Source organism: Platichthys flesus, chromosome 8, assembly GCF_949316205.1.
Source record: "Platichthys flesus chromosome 8, fPlaFle2.1, whole genome shotgun sequence".
In the NCBI taxonomy this organism is placed as follows: Eukaryota; Metazoa; Chordata; class Actinopteri; order Pleuronectiformes; family Pleuronectidae; genus Platichthys; species Platichthys flesus.
The window spans coordinates 5,493,344-5,510,393 of NC_084952.1; the positions used below are offsets into that span (position 1 = coordinate 5,493,344).

General features: G+C 40.5%; 2 protein-coding genes across 2 annotated transcripts in view; both read left to right on the forward strand.

Moving 5' to 3' along the window:
• lingo2 (leucine rich repeat and Ig domain containing 2) overlaps positions 1–17,050 on the forward strand; it is a 188,377-nt gene that overhangs the window by 117,978 nt on the left and 53,349 nt on the right. The window lies entirely within an intron of this gene.
• On the forward strand, positions 14,847–16,395 carry LOC133959151 (zinc finger BED domain-containing protein 5-like). The gene is made up of 2 exons (XM_062394247.1): positions 14,847–16,129; positions 16,380–16,395. Exons 1-2 carry the CDS (start codon positions 14,847–14,849, stop codon positions 16,393–16,395), a joined length of 1,299 nt encoding a protein of 432 aa, XP_062250231.1.

The window sequence follows — 17,050 nt, forward strand, 5'->3', positions numbered from 1 at the left end:
AGTTACCCGCAATCAGGCCTTAACGCCACATGTGAGTAAGATGCAGCCGACGCTTTCTGAAAGCACACCAGTCATTACTCTGCTCTACATTCCCATTAGTCCATGAACTGGGATTTATTCTCCGTGGCTATGGACTCTAGTTTCCAAGATGGACGACACGTCTCCACTTCCTCTTATTGCACGGAAGTGGACGAGGAGGATTGAGCTAAAATATTCTGCTCAAAAAACAACGTAAATGTGTATCTTTGACTTTATAATTGTATCCATTTCTTATTGACTAACATGAAGGAAGCAGGGTTTACATTCTTTTGGGCGATCAAGGCTTCACTTAGCTGTCAAATCATCCATCTTTATAAACTGTCTGAGATCTATAGCAATCGAGTTCAACATCTATATATTGCAGCAGATTTGGTTTGGCATCATAAGGGTAAGACAGAAAAGAGAACATCATATTTATACATCCTGTTTAAAAACCTTTTTTAATAACCAGCCAAATGAAAAACCTCACATAACAAACTTAAAAAAACTTGTTATGGACTCATCCGGCATTAGAAACTCAAACAAAAGGATTGCCTGAGCCGTGAAATACTGATATCAGCAGTTTTTTCTAGATCATGAAGTTAAAAGTTCACTCTGCTGTCCTCATCTGCCCCACTTCATTTGCCGCTACTAAATATTCAAATTGATGCAGGAAAGCAGTTAATAATGCATCGCAAACAACAAACCCCAATTAGGACCATGTTACCTCTCATTGTTCTAGACTAATTTCAAGCCAGGAAAAAAAAAGTGGGTTTTCACAATGAAGTGTGGTTAATATTTGTTTCATTTCATCCAGTGGTTGTGATTTTCCCCAGTTGTTATATTTCAAACTTTGTCCAGGAACTACTTAAGAAAACTGGCGCCTTCCACATTGTGTGGGCACTTTTGGTTGTTGAGTTTCTACTGACCGCTTCGACTGCATTAGGACAAAGGATACAAAAAATTTTAACCAAAATTGTCCCATGCTTGATTTTTGTGTTTTTGATTTTGATGCCAATCTCAACTAGACTGCAGCTGTCAAACCAAGCTGCCATTTCAAACTGTCACTTGGTGGAGCATTCCTCTGCGCACCCCCTCCCTCGTCACCCTCAAGGACTCAATAACTGGCTGTAGTCGTGACGGAGAAGGATGAATCGCGGCGGTGCCAGGCAGCCGACTCTCTATGGCACCCTTATCTTTCAAGTTGTCTTTCCCGGTCTCGCTTTAATTAGATTAAAAGTTCCCTGCACCTCTGGGGAGGAGCTGCAGGCCTGGGCCGGTGCCTGAGCCATTGTGTGAGGAACTTTTATTTTTCTCACACTCAAATGCTGCCAAGCTTTTTCAGTTTCCCTGCTGGGGTGCTTAGGTTGCTCAAACTGTGCACGAGTCAAATATCATGCAAACATGTGATTGGCAACGTTTGTATGGTGACTCAGTGTTGAAAACTGTGTTTATGAAGCAGCTTGTTTGACTTAGTTCACCAAAACTATTTAAATATATATATATATTTTATAAGGCTTTATAAAATATATATATATACAAGCTTAGCCCTGAACCTCTCAGATTCCTAATCACTCATAATATCCCTCGTCTCGCCCACTTACTTGATCTGTGAAGCAATTGCTAAATGTTGTGATTAACCGTGAAGATTCCATGTAATGATCAAGCATGGGTAGGTTTTAAGTCCAAGTAAACATGCATGACATGTCACCGTGGCTGTCATGAAAGATTTCTTCCAGCTCAGTTGTAATTTGTATTCAGTTCAACTCTTTAGAGTATTAAAGCTCCAATATAAATGAATTGTACATATATTGAACTCTATACCATCTCAGTCTACAAACCACAAAACCTGTGGCTTGTTTTAAAATCTGTAAACCTGCAAATGGCTCCTCCCTGTGTTAATGGTTAGAGAATAAACTTCAACACAGTGAAACTTCTTCTGTCCAGTCATCAGGATGATGAACTCAGTCTCTGACCTCTGTATGTCCTTGGCTTTGTCTGGCACATTGTTGTCTGGGAATCGCTAACAACACCCTGAATATTTACATATTTATACAGTGGAAAATTGTATTGTGTGGTTTGAATTGCAGCCGTGACGTGAATATCTTATATTATTACACTGTGAAGAAATGCACAGCCCACCTATTCTCCAGCATTTAAATTACGCGTATCAAATATAGAAAGCTAATTATCTTTAAATTTTGTATCTTTTATTAATTCCATTTTCTAATTAATCTACTTATTACTCCTTATTGCACTCTGCAGATATACTTAAAGAGAACAAGGACGACCAGAGAGTGAATAACTCCACCGAGGCCAAACAGTCCCCACATGAAACCACACTTAAATTCACTACATCCAGATTTGTGTGTTACTCTGCATGAGACTGGACACACTCATCAAGTTCCATGTATTATTTGTAGATGAATCCACATCTCGCAATGTTGAAGAAAATAGGGGGAAAAATCCTGGATCTGCTTTTGGATCAGGATCTGCAACAAATTCTAATGGATTCTTTCCAAACCACCACAACATCTTACCACAAAGTTCCGTGGTAATACGTCCAGTGAAATCTTTCTAACAAAAAGATAAACAAACAAGACATTTAAAATAAACAAAGCTTAAATTTGTAAAGATAGGACGATGTTGCTTTACTCCGTGTCACAATACGTCTAAATCTTTGGGTTTATTGTGTGGAAACATTTACTTAGCACTGATAAATACTAACAACCCTTTTTTTAGGATTTAGATCTGAGCACATTGACTTTTCGATGTGGGAGGAATGTGGAACACCAGAATAAAATCCCCATCAACACTGGTAGAACATTCAATTTTAACAACTAATGTCATACGACACAACTCAGGTTTAAATCCAGGCCCCCGCTAGGGTATGACAACTGTTCTGACACAGAGACACAATGCCACATGATGTCTTGCCACTGGGAGAGGTTGTCAGGTGTGGTGGTGGGCGGCGTACCAATCAGATGTGTGGCAGTCCAAATGACTGTTCTTTGTGTAGATTCTAAACTTACATGTTTTGTTTTTTCAATGTGATTTAATGTGACAGTGATTCATTGTGATGCAAAGCAAACCGAATCTGATTCAAAGAAACAGCAAAGCCCTGAACGGCTCTCTGGCTATAGAGCCCCGAAGGAAATCATGCTGAGTTAGCTGGCATCCACTCAGGAAAAGCTCTTTTACCTTCAATCTGTATTTCCTTATTTACAGAGGCTTACCAAGCAAATGTATGTTATTAAGGTTCATGAGAATTGGCCCCTGGTGGACATATATGGGCCTCTCTCCCTTATACATTGGTCAAAATGTGTCAACACCTATGTGGCTTTCATTTCTCACCCAACTTACCAAACGTGCAACATTTTACAAGTTTTTCGAGAATGACAATATCTCAATTGTTTTTCAATTACAACCATTTATTGCAGCTTTTTATTTCCAACAGACTGAAACCAGAAATCCTGTTTTATTATGTGTGAAGCTTGTTAAGAAAAGATGTGATCCGACATGAAATCTGAGACTGTGGCTCCTTATTTTCACATGTAAGCACTTAATGAAACGGTCTCGCTGATGAAGTGTGTTTATATGGGACTTGGACTTAATAAAGAGGGATAATGTCGAGGATATGGAAATGTGCTTATGCTGGGATTGCACTTAATTGAATCCGGGATGGGGTTGGAGGCAATTACACTGCAATAAGAAAACAAATAGAAATGGGATTTTTTTTAAGATAAGCAGAGAGGTACCCGAGGACTTCTAACAGGCTGAATGGAGATTGAGGGTCTCCAGCGTGCTCCCCCGTCCAACCCGATGATTAATAACTTGATAATGTGGCCCACCTGCTCTCCCCCGCTCAGATATTGTGCTGACAGCAGGAAGACGTGTGTGCCAGTTAAAGTAGTCTGAAACGAAGCCGGTGACAAAGCAATATTTTATTTTATTTATCTTACCTCTCCCGCTATTCATTGCCACTATTCATTATCCCGGTGACAGCCGGAGCCAGAGCACACACTGATATGTGGGGAAACGAGTTGTAAAGTGCAAGGGAATGTTCTGAGCCAGACATTTCCATTCATTGTGAAATCCCATCACATCTGAAGTTGGGGAAAGGACGGAATAAAACGAAAAACATGTTTAATGCCCTGCTGTATTGATTAGATTAGGAATATTTATTTGTTCCCCAAACGGGTTTTCATTGTCTGAGTCAGCCACCAGCCTGACACCAAACATTTCAAGTGTATTAAAGGAAAGATTCAGCAAAGTCTGCAGTGATGCACGTGAAGTGGATGAGCTGAGTGTCACCGGCAGGAAACCTTTCACGGAAGTGAAGGAGCAGTTTCTGAGCCAATCCCGATACATAGATGAATAGGTGGATAGGATAGATAGATGGATAGAAGGATAGATGGCACTGTCAATAACAATTGGAATGAAATTGCAACCACCAAATGAGTCTTTTTTTAAGAAGCAGAAACCAATCACATTGAGATAAATGAACGTGCTCGGCTGTTTGGAAGGAAACATCAATTTACCTCGGCTGCTGTTTGTTCCTGCAGTTGATTAAAGTCTGAACCTCATCACTTTGTTATTTAACAGTGATTCATATGAAAGTAATCAATGTTCACAGGTTACTCATCAAACTCTCCCTCTCAGTCACATGGACCATTGGCGTAAATGTGTTTTATGAAGTGTTTGTTCCCCTTTGTGTGGCCGACCTGGAACCTGACCTCAAGTCTCAGATTAAACAATGCTCACAATTGTGTTTTTTTTGCTCCTTGGCACAAAGAAGAAAAGATAATGAGTCCTGGGGAGAGATATCTTTATTTTCTTTTGGCACTGTCGTGTGAAATCCCAGAAAACGAAGGCATTTGGCAGCAGATCTCAGTGTCTCAAGCCGTATGTAAGGGAAAAGGGGAAAAAATGTGAAAATGAGCAGAGCAGCGCGACTTGACCTCGAGCTGTGTCATTGCGACCGCTTGGTGTTTATCTTTGTGTATTCGGCAGGATTGAGCTCATTGTTTGCAGGATTATCAGGCGTCCATGCGGACTAGCTGTAAATACAAACTGTGATCATGTTTCTGTCCAGACAAAATGAAAGTGTAAGACCCCTCACAGATTACCAGTGACTGTGGCTGAGCAGGGCTGCTGGTGATACCACAGCGAAAAGCCACTTTGTGCCAAACTCACGACAAAGCAAATAAAGCTCACTCACTCTTAAAGGAGTAAATTGAAACCCTTTATTTGTATGAAAAATTACAGTGTTAAGATTTAGTGACATAACATAAAAAATTCATCAAAATATGTCCGACATATTTTTCATTGTCTTCTCTTCCTTGGTGGTTTGTTTACAATGGTCACAGCTTTAGACAGTAGAGTTTCCGAAAGGGGGAAAATGCAAAATGCCACATACATTAAGGAAACTGTGAAAGAGAAGCAGGAAACAAGACTTGTGTAAAGCACTGTTGTATTTGTGTGTTCTTCATATGATTGGTTTAATCATGTGAGTGAGCACAGTTGAGGAACAACAACCAAAGAGGCGGCGGTGAACACCGTGAACGCTGCTTTGCTTTGGACGAAGACGCGGCCCTTTTGCAGACGGCTTGTTAAAGCTGCAGAGGATGAGTCAGAGAGCAGTCCCCTAACATGAGCCCTTGTTGTTCGGAGTCCAGTCTGGTTTCATCTTGTCAGCCTTGCTCAGGGCAAGTGAAAAAAAAAAGCCCTGCTGCACAGGAAGTCTCCTCTATGTTCTCATATTGACATTTTCCTCCCCATTAAATCTCCTTGAGGATCCACAATGATCTGTTTCACCGAGATAAAGAGAAACCATTTGTGTTACCAGAGCTTTTTATTCAGATGGAGTCATTTGCTATATTTGAGAGAATATAGTGATACGTATGATGTACTGATAAACAGTTGCACTCCAGCTGACATTGAGGTAAACGTCTAAAATGGCAGAATGAGTTAAAAGACCCAAATTAAAGAGAATTTTGATTTACATCCATTGTGAAAGTAGCGCGGTGATCAGATGACAACAACAACAACTTCATCATCTCTTTAGCCCAGAGCCTTGGTTGTTACTGAAGCATGAGCTGGGCGAGCGAAACCCAGAAGCACCACTTCATTATCCAAGAGTTACAACAATATAAAACTGCTGTGTGGAACCGGGGCAAGATGCTTTTTGTCCCGTGTGTTACAATTTCAATATCCTGAGGTGGCATTTGTGTTCCTCTTTAAGTAACAAAAATAGACTGGTTTTAGTTTGTTGTTCGAGTAAGTTCAGTTTGACTCATAGTGTAATAGATATACGAGTGAATGTCCTTTTTCCCACATGTTGATAAAGTTTGATAAAGGTTCGGCCATAATCGACTTGGCTGTTGTATGTCGCCATAAAAAAAAGATGAGTGAAAGTTGGTCACAAACACAGAGCGTCATCACTCTTCTCTTTGGTTATGAAACAAAACCTCTGTTCAGCAGAAACACAGTGTTTTGGCCAAAGGGGAAAGCTGATGTGTGACCAATCTTTATTTCTTTATTTCCGTGCAGCACACAAAGAAATTCGCGTCTCGGCAAACTACAGCACCATGTTTTTTTTTTCGTATACTTACGGAGTCTTTTGTTTATGTAAATGTGTAAAGGAAAAATGGAAAGCCTGTCCTCAGTGATAAATAATTCAATACAAAGTATACAGGAATATCCTTTATATTTATGAATATTTATGTGTGTATATACTTGTTTAAAACCACACAATAACAGATGTATGTATATGAATTATATGCATTTGACAGTGTATGTTTAATATTTGAATCGTACCATCGTAGTTATCGAAGGAATGGCCTCATGTTTGCATTATCCAGCACATGTGGATCAATGTGAAGCTCCACCAAGGCCTCTCAGTGTGTGTGTGTGTTTGTGTGTGTTTGTGGCTGTGTGTGTGGGTGTCACAGATTGCAGCCAGTTAATATTTCAGTGCAGTGGAGCTGCATTTGGCGACAGCCCTGGAGTTGGGTCGGGTTAACAGGACTGTTGCGTGCCAGTGCCCAAGAGAGTCTTCAATATTTGATTGCCTTTTCTTCTTAGCCTCCTCTTCCTTTAATTCACTTTAGATTGAATCCCCATTTTTATGGTTTAAAAATAAGCCTATACGGAGACCCTGGGCTGAACTAACACGATGCTTTTCAAAGTACATATATAATGTTTGTGTGTCTGTCTTTTTGTATTCTGTGTTATCGCAGAAGTGCAGCAATCTCTGACGGATGTTGTAATGTTACAAAATGCAGGAGCTGGTGTATATTTTGACATTTATTAAGCCATTGTGTGGATGTTTTAAAATTATACTCTTCAGCTTCGCACATCGCCTGTTCCCATAAACTGGTTGTAACAAGTTCATGATTCAGCAGACAGCTAATCACAGTAAACTTACAACAACCTCCTCTTTACAGTTTGATGCTTCAAAACCAAATTCTACTGAAGAGACAAGACACTCTGAAGATGGTATGGGGGTCATTTTAGCCTCGTCTTGGAAGAAGTAGGTAGATTGGATTATATATAAATGTTGAATGTGAATGAAGATGGGCCCAGTGGCAGATTTAGATTTGTAAGAAATGCAGACCTGGGGGGGGGGGGAGACACATCATTGGTGCAGCCTATATTGTCATCTGAGCTAATAAAAAACCTGGATTATAGAATGAAATCGTGCTTAATGTAAATTTGATTGCTCCTTCAAATCGGCAGAGATTTCAAAAAACATTAACAGAAATGTTGAACCCTTTATGCTCATTATATTATATTATTTCAGAAAGATTTAGGGATTCCTCAAAAAATTGAAACCAATGACTCTTACAATCACTCTTCTTTGACTTTTTCAGGAAATAATTGTCTGTTCTTTTTTTTTAAAATCTAATCTAAAAAAGCTAAATGTGAATCAGGGCAGTGTTTCCTCATAGAATCTGCACACACACTCACATTAGCTGCCGATCATGTGAAGTGGTAGAAACCCAAAGTGACAGCTCGGATCATTTGGCTGACCTTTACGGCTGTTCAGACACGGCAGCTTCGACTGTGGAGACCAGTTGTGTCCTTTTTTCAAAAGGAATAGTACCTTTCAATTACCTCTCGATAGGAGGGCAAGACAGGGGGGCGACAATTTCATAAACTCTGCTGGCGGCAGGGTCGCCAGATCAGAGACCAAGGAGCTGAACAAGTCTTTGCTTCTCCAGTTTGAAAACCAGAAATCCAAAAATCACCCTTACAGAGCAATTAACAGGGTTATTTAGCCTAACAAGCATCATAAGAGCCATGAAAACTGTTGTGAGGATGTCACACAATCAAATGAAATATTACATATGTCAAACATGTCAGCCTTAATCAAAACAGACTAAGTACTTCAATAAGTAGTCTTTATGATGAACCTGTAATTTGGAAAAAAGCTTTTGTGATGCCACGTGAAGCTGAACAGTCTATGATATCCAGTCCTATGATGACAGGGTGGGAGTCTGTACAAATCCTCCCTGGAGTGTAGATTGTGGTGATGGCAGAGAACCGGCAGGTGAATGATGGAACCTCATTCGCAGCTTATTGTTGCAGGTAACTCTGAGGATAATGGTGGTGGTGATGGATTAGGAGGTGGCCTGTGCAATTTGTGCTCCGTAACAGAGGATGGCAGGCTCAACAGTAATATTTAAAATATCAGCATCCCCGAAGCCTATACCACAGGAGGAGTGTTGGCTTGGTTAAACATGGGGTTTCGACATGGTGACATTTGAAATGCATGAATGGAACTTTTCTTTTTACTTGACTTCCACAACAACTTAATAACATCCTGGAGATCCATGTATTTCGATTCCAAAACGGGCCACACTGTGTGAGCTGATGATCGATATTACATTTTCTTTTGGTTAGTTTTTACTGCTACTGTCATAATTGGATAACTTTGCAAAGCTCCTTCTCTAGCTTTGTCCGTGCATGTCATATAGCTTTGGTAAAAGAGAAATGCACAGGTATGAATGTTCCCATCCATCCCTCCGAGCTCTGTGTCTCTTCTCCTTCGAGGGTCGCGGTGGAGGCTTGATCTAATCCCAGCTGACATTGGCTGAGAGGCGGAGTACTTCATGGACAGCTAGCCAGCATTCTGAAGGATTTTAGAGCAGTTCTTGGAGAAAAACACACTTACGTGGGCGAACATACAAACTCCACACAGAAAGACCTCAACCAAACTGGGACATGAACAGGGAACCTTCTTGTTGTGAGGCAGTGGTTAGCGCCACTTTGTCGTCCCATGAACTCTCACATTAATTTATATTATCACATCCTCACTGTGCTGTTAGAAAGAAGAACAGTGTCATTTAAATGGCACATTTTAAAAACAATACACAAGAAAACATGGCTTCATTTTAGACTTGGTGTTTACCCGTGGCTCCATCGGTTCCCACCAAAACAGCAATTGGTGCTGGGGCCTATTTGTTGTACTTTCAAAGTAATGACACACAGCAAATTGTGCACTAGAATGCACTGCGGGTTAAACGAGATGATAAAGAGGAAGAAGAAGGAGGAGGAGGAGGAGGAGGAAGTGACATGAGTGTTGCCTTTTAAATTGCTATTGATTTAGTTGTTTGAACCTGTTTCTTCAGGAGGTTTCGGTTCAAAGAGGAGCTGAGGTTCAAATGAAGGAGCTGTCATACGGTCAAAGTGACGTGTGTCACACCCTGTCATCCCCGTCCACTTAGAGACAACTGGAACAAACATTGTGGACATTTGCTCTTAATTGTCAAGATATTACCAACATATCAATCACTCTTTCCGGGGTTATGGAGGAAAATCTTGTTTACTGCTTTATAATGTTACCCTTTTTTATTGTTTTTTTTTATATTTTCTAGAACATGATTCACTTATTAACAATAATGCTGAGTTGAGAATGGCCTCAGTAATTTAAGTTATCTAGTTCAGGATAAAGATGTAAAGGCATAGATTTATAAACATCAACGTATTATCTATTTCCACAAATATTGATACGTGTACATCTTGTCGCTCACTACCTGATATAAAAGTTATTGACTGAAGTAACAAGTGAGTCTCTGCTCTCCTTGGAGAAAGTGGACAATGGCAAATAGCCTTTGATCGATTGTGGCGTCTGATCGATAGAGATGCCTGATAGTTTCTAGAAGATCCCTTGAACTATGTGGTGCTTTGATTTATATTACATTGAGCACTGAGCAGCAGTTTGGATGGTTCCAGTAGAGAACACATATCCATTTAAAGCTCCAAATAAAGCGAGTCAGCTTGTTTTGATTGACCCAAATACATTTTCTAACAGGGTTTCCACGGCTCATTCAAAAATCAATGAACTTAAGGTCTTGAATTGTCTTAGATTGACCATACATTTGCTGCAAAGTATTACATTTAATAATAGTAACAAAGACTGCGAGGATAATTGTAAGTGAACAGGCTTTTAGCAAGAAAAAGAACATACGTGTGGGTGTTTGTAAAAGGTGTGTGTGTGTTAGTAAAACATTGACCTCATATTTTGAACACTCTGTCAGGAAGTGTTACCCTCATGCAATGTTATTATTCTGAAATTTCACCAAGCATATAAAACCCTTTAAATAAATTCTCTTCACTTTCAAAGAAATTGTTTTGACATTTTTAAGTTCATAAATTATGTTTTATTGAAGTCTTTAAAAGTCTTCAATTTGACACACACAATTTGTTTTTATTGTATTTAAAGAAGAAAAGGTTTATCATGTTGATTTTGTTGCCCAAATATAAATTCATTCTTTTGTTCAACCATGGCATCCCCGTGTTGTCTCAGTAATACTTTCATTTTCTCCCTTTTAAGGAGCTACAGTATATTTACGAGCACTCGCAGCTCCACTCCCAGTTAGTGGCCTTTAAAAGCCTGCCAGTGCACAGAGAGGGTTATTTTTTAATTTAGCTTGACTGGGCATTTTGTTAAAAAAAAAAAAAGAAAACAACACATGCTTCTGTAATATGTCACATTGGTGCACTGCATGAATGGGACATTTGCCGACAAAATGGCTTCTCTAAGCTCATTTAAAAGTGTACACATGGCGCTACACAACATCCCTCATCCCTTGTTTAATACCAGTAGGAGAGAAAGTCAGTAACAGCTGGTGTTATATTCTACAAGGCAAACTTTAGACTCATTTACTCTTTCATGAATGCCGCCTCCCTCCTTTCTGCCTCTTTCTCTCTCCCTCCCTGCATCCGTCTCTCAGTCTATTACTTTCCTGTCATCAATAACGTGAAAAATGGCAAATATTTTCTAGCGACGCGCGTGGAATGATTCCATCAGCTTTGCATTTCTTAAACTAGGAAAGTGCAATGCATTATGCAACAGTGGCAAAGCATTCTGCATAAATCCAGCAGCTGAGAACATATTTGGGAATCTAAAAATGTTATGGATTCCCTAAACTCGGCCTCCAGACAGAAGTAACAGACTGTTCCTCCATTGATTTTAAATCAAATCTGAAAATTAGTGAAGCAAATTCCTCCATACAACTATTTTAATAGTAGCAATTGTCTGTAAAGGTACATGTATGTAGCTGATATGGTCTTAGTATAGCCCCGGTTGTACCAGCTTTTAATGATGATAAGTATCAACATTAACATCCTTGCAAGAAAATGACAGATATTTTGCTTATTATCTGAAAAAACAACTCATTGAACTAAATGGGTTTTGTCCAATTTATATTCACTGAGCTGCTATCTCCCAAAAAAACATGGAGCAAAAACCAAAGTCAAAGCCCCTCAATATATCACAGTCTGAAAAATCCACATCAATTGCCACATAATAAAACAAATTCTTAATAACATTACAAAGTGATTCAAAGTAGGATTAAGCAGATAATTCACATTAACTCTGTCAGATCACCCATGAAACTGATTTAAGGGAAAACTGTGTTAATGACAAAATACCTGACATGGCTAAATTACATGAATCTTCATCAGTCTTCCTCACTCCTGACTCAGAAGGGCCCAGTCATTAAAAAGTATTGATGCTTGTTTTATCTCCAATCCTGGAGCCAGTGATGTGCCCTGGAGGATGCCTCTCCAAATCCCCTGACAGGGGAACTTTGAGCCGGTTTCCACTGAGCCTCCACTCGTCCCCAACAGCAAAGTCAAGTCAATTACTGGCATGAGCAGCTCCTCTCACAGTCTTTCACTTCCTGTCCAACTCTTCCTCCTTAACTTTCTCTCATCGGGCTGCCAGCAACCTACCAGACAAAATTCCATTCATCTGTTGTTCAGTCCAACTGTTTCCTCATTGAACATCACAGGCTTTCTATAAGTTTATTTAATTATAATAGTTTCATCCTCATTGTTTCACGACATGAAAGCCGTACTGAAACATCACGGTTGGCATTTCGAAGCATTTCCTTGTGTCCCCAGTTTGTCCCTTACCGAACACATCGTTACCTACTTTGAGCTGCGGCCCTTTCTGCAGTGCAGCCGCCTACATAGGTAGCTTGATGGTTTCTTCACTGGTGTATGAATTCTAGAGTTTCCCATTGGACCCTTTGTTAGCAGAGTTTGATGAAGCCTGAGACAAAGGACATTCTATTTACGCTACTGTGACGCAAATGGTCTTCAAACGCCACTTCTGAAGGAGGCAGCCCCTGAATTTGGACACAGCTTATGTGTTTGAATGTAGTGCTCCAAAAAGGGTTGTTTCGGTAACAATGACACAGAAGACCCCAGAAAAGTACAAAATAAAAGATCAACTCACAATGAAAAACAAGTGAAAACAGGGGAAACGGGTCAAAGTTGGGTCAGACTGAGTTTGTTTGTGTGTTTGAACGACATATAACCTATTTTTCCCTGTCCTATATGGATCCATGGTGTCAAAAGAGAAATAGCAGCAATAACACACACAGCTTCAAGCAGCACTCTGCAACATGAGCTGCACATAGTTTAAAATAAACTATCTATTTGTTAACACAGCCTATAGGTGTATCAGACGTCATATTGAGCCTGATAACATGTTGTATTTAATATTGTACTGTTAATTACTCTTGCAATTAAATGTGCAGTGTGCATAACTCATACCTGTTCTCACATACATCTTCCCTCTACATAACATTTTCACCTTAACCACCTGCATTTCACCTTAAGACTTGCTGTATCTGCTCATGAAATTGATTATCGCCTTTATATTTATTGTCAATCTTTAATGGGGACGTTCCTCTGGGTGCCAGAGGGGTTTCAATTAAAGTAAAGGAGCCATATCCCTAAAAGGTTTAATATCAGTACTGTATATAAATAACGATTCCAATGGAATAATCCAGCTTGATAATTAAGATAGCACAGTATGCATATCAGCAGTGTGATGGCCGCTCTGATTTATTATTTATATTTTGGGAGATTAAAGACAGGAGAGGGGGGAAAAAAGTTTGATAACTATTTTTAATTATTCATACTCACTGGAGTTATTCCTCTCATAATGTTGTCCCTCTCTGGAGAAGTGTCGCTCGGATTTAAAAGTGGTGCCAGAGAGATATAATCATTTGGCTTAATTCAGGGTCTGCAACCATTAGGATCTGGTTCTGTTATGTCTCTTTTTTATATTGTGTATCAATCTGTATTTTTTGTGTTTATTCTATTTTGATATATTTAATGGCATCTCACTGTCTCAACATCATGAATATTACATTATTTCACAACTAAGAATTCAGCCAATTAGTGTTTTAGAAAGTCGAGTGCTTGCTGTCCCTCTGCTTCACTGACACTTCTCCACAATCCTCGATACAACCGTCAATTACCTCTGAATCTCGGTATAATTCAGTGATTCTCAAACTGTGGGGCCCGCCCCACCGGTGGGGCGTGGAGGCATATCAGGTGGGGCGCGGGACCGGGAGGGGGAAATGTGATGCCGGGTTCCAACCATATACGGAAGCGCGCGACGCTCAGCGTGGCCCTCAGCGCGGCCCTCAGCGCGGCCCTCAGCGCGGAGCACCGCGCTTCCGAGTATGGTTGGAACACGGCATCACATTTCTCCTCCCGGTCCCGCGCCCCACCCCGCTCTGCGCGGCACTTTGCGAGACGCTCAGCGCACAGCCGTCTGGCTGTTCACTACGGACAAGCATTACTTCACGCCGGTAGACTTAACGCCGAAACCATCGGTGCAGGTCGCGAGGCGCAGCCGATGTGAACGGCACAATTGAGTAACAGAAAGGAGGCACCCGGCTGTTTTTGGCGCTCGCGCGGCGAGGCGCTTCCGCGTCCGGTGTGAACCTGCCGTGATGCGGAACTAATGTAGCAGAACTAATGTTTTGACGTCGGAATCTCTTTAACAGCGGAACAGTTAACAAATCATTCTTTCACTGTAGCTATAGTGTTCTGTCAACAACGTGGATGAAATGGATAGGTATTTGACAGTGACGAAAAGGAAAGCCAGCGATGATTCTGAGACAAACAAGACACAGGTTTCAAAATCCAAGTTGAGGAGAAAGTATGATGAAGCCTATCTTGCTCTGGGGTTCACAGTGAATGCGGTAGGAGATGAGGAGAGACCTGTATGTATTTTGTGTCTGAAAACTCTGGCGGCAGACAGTATGAGACCAAACAAATTAAGAAGACACTTAGAAACGTTACACCCAAATCACATCAATAAGCCCCTTGAGTTTTTTCAGAGAAAACATGAGGAATATCGTCAGCAGGAACAAAGCTTTGTCAAAGCTACATCGGTGAACTGCAAAGCAACCATGGCATCATTCAAAGTCGCATATAGAATTGCCCTGTGCAAAAAGCCACACACGATAGCAGAGGATCTCATACTCCCTGCAGCTTTAGATATGGTGTCAACGATGCTTGATGAGACCAGCGCCTCAAAACTGAAGGTTATTCCCCTGTCTAATGACACAGTTGCAAGACGTATATGCGACATTTCAAATGACCTCGAAGAACAACTCACCGAAAAAATGAAAGACAAACGTTTCGCCCTACAAGTGGACGAGGCTACTGATAGCAATAAAGACTGCTTATTAATTGCTTATGTTCGCTTTGTCACATCAGAATCACTCTGTGAAGATTTGCTGTTTTGCAAGTACATTCAAAGTAGGGCCACAGCTGAAGAGCTCTTTAAGCTTCTTGACTGTTACATGACAGAACATGGACTGAAGTGGGGAAACTGTGAAGGTGTTTGCACGGATGGAGCACAGACCATGGCAGGGAAAAGGAGGGGATTGCAGGCACTGATCAAGCAGGTCTCGCCAAATGCGCAATGGACCCACTGTGTTATCCACAGAGAAGCTCTTGCGTCAAAGCAGCTGAGTCCTGAACTAAACAATGTTTTGGCCGATGTCGTTAACGTGGTCAACTTCATAAAAACAAGACCACTGAAAGCACGGCTGTTCTCTGCACTTTGTGAGGAGATGGGTGCTCAACATTCAGCAGTGCTGTTTCACAGCGAAGCGCGGTGGCTCTCGAGAGGTAAAGTGTTGTCGCGAGTCTTTGAGCTCAGAGAGGAAATTCGTGTGTTTTTGATGGAGGAGAGGATGCATGAACTTGCAAGCAAGTTCAGTGATGGACTATTTCTGATGAAACTGGCCTACCTCAGCGATGTATTTGGAAAGCTCAATGAATTAAATCTTCAACTTCAAGGCAGAGACAAGCACCTTCCACACCTGGCTGACAAGATCAGTGCATTCACCCGAAAGCTTGAGATGTGGGGCAGGCGACTTGATCAGGGAAATACTGATTCCTTTGAGAATCTAAGTGAGTTTGCTGACACCAGTGGTACTGGAGCCACCACAGTGATTCCATGTCTGAGGGAGCACATCTCTTCCCTGAGAGGATTCTTTCAAAAGTACTTCCCAAACAACAGTGCTCAGTACGACTGGGTGAGAGATCCGTTCAATGCATCACCACCTGCTGATTTCAGCTCTACTGAAGAGGACCAGTTCATTGAGATGACATCTGACTCCAGCCTGAGGCTGAGGTTTACAGCAAAGACACTGAGTGAATTCTGGATTGGCGTGGAGAAGGAGCATCCACTCATAGGGCAGAGGGCTGTGAAGATTCTGCTTCCCTTTGCCACATCCTATCTCTGTGAGATGGGCTTTTCTGCTGTGGCCTCACTTAAATCAAAGTACAGATCTAGGCTCAATATTGAAAATGATTTAAGAGTGGCATTATCAAGTTTAAAACCCCGTTTTGACAAGTTGTGCAGTGTAAAACAGTCTCATTGCAGCCACTGATACAGTTGACAAGATTTGAGTTCTTAGAAATTAACTTGCCCATATTTCTTGCCAAGTTTCTGCATGTGTTATTTTTGGTTGAACTTTATCATCTTGGAAACAAAGTGATTATAATTTAATAATTTTTTTTCTCTATTTTAGAAATAGCACGGACTGATGGAGGAATTTAGTGATTGTTCATGTACATGTTATTTAAGTACATAAGTTAAACGTGAAAAAGGTATTGCACTATTTTTTGTAAAAAGCACACAGATTGATGTGGCAAAGCAGTGAAAAATATCCCAAAAAAAAGTTTTAAATGGTTATCAGAAATTCCTGAAAGTGATGTGAAGTTATTGTTCATGTACATTTTATTTAAGTACACAAGTTAAACTTGGCAAAGGTATTGCACTATTTTTTGTAAGAAGCACACAGATTGATGTGGCAAAGCAGTGAAAAATGTCACAAAAAAAAGTTTTAAATGGTTATCAGAAATTCCTGGAAGTGATGTGAAGTTATTGTTCATGTACATTTTATTTAAGTACATAAGTTAAACTTGGCAAAGGTATTGCACTATTTGTTGTAAGAAGCACACAGACATGTAGCAAAGTGGTGACACATTTCACAAAAAGTTGTTTTAATTGCTTGTCAGAAAAATTCCTGAAAGTGATGTGAAGTTATTGTGTTTGTTATTTAAAATACTCAAGTTAAACTTGGCCTATTTTGTCATAATTTTGTTGGGGCAGGGGAGCTGGTGGGGCATGACAAATATTCTCGCTCATAAGTGGGGCATGACAGAAAAAGTTTGAGAACCACTGGTATAATTTAAACTA

Excerpts from the sequence above, each read along its gene's own strand:
- LOC133959151 (XM_062394247.1), top strand. The coding sequence starts at position 14,847 with ATGCTTGATGAGACCAGCGCCTCAAAACTGAAGGTTATTCCCCTGTCT.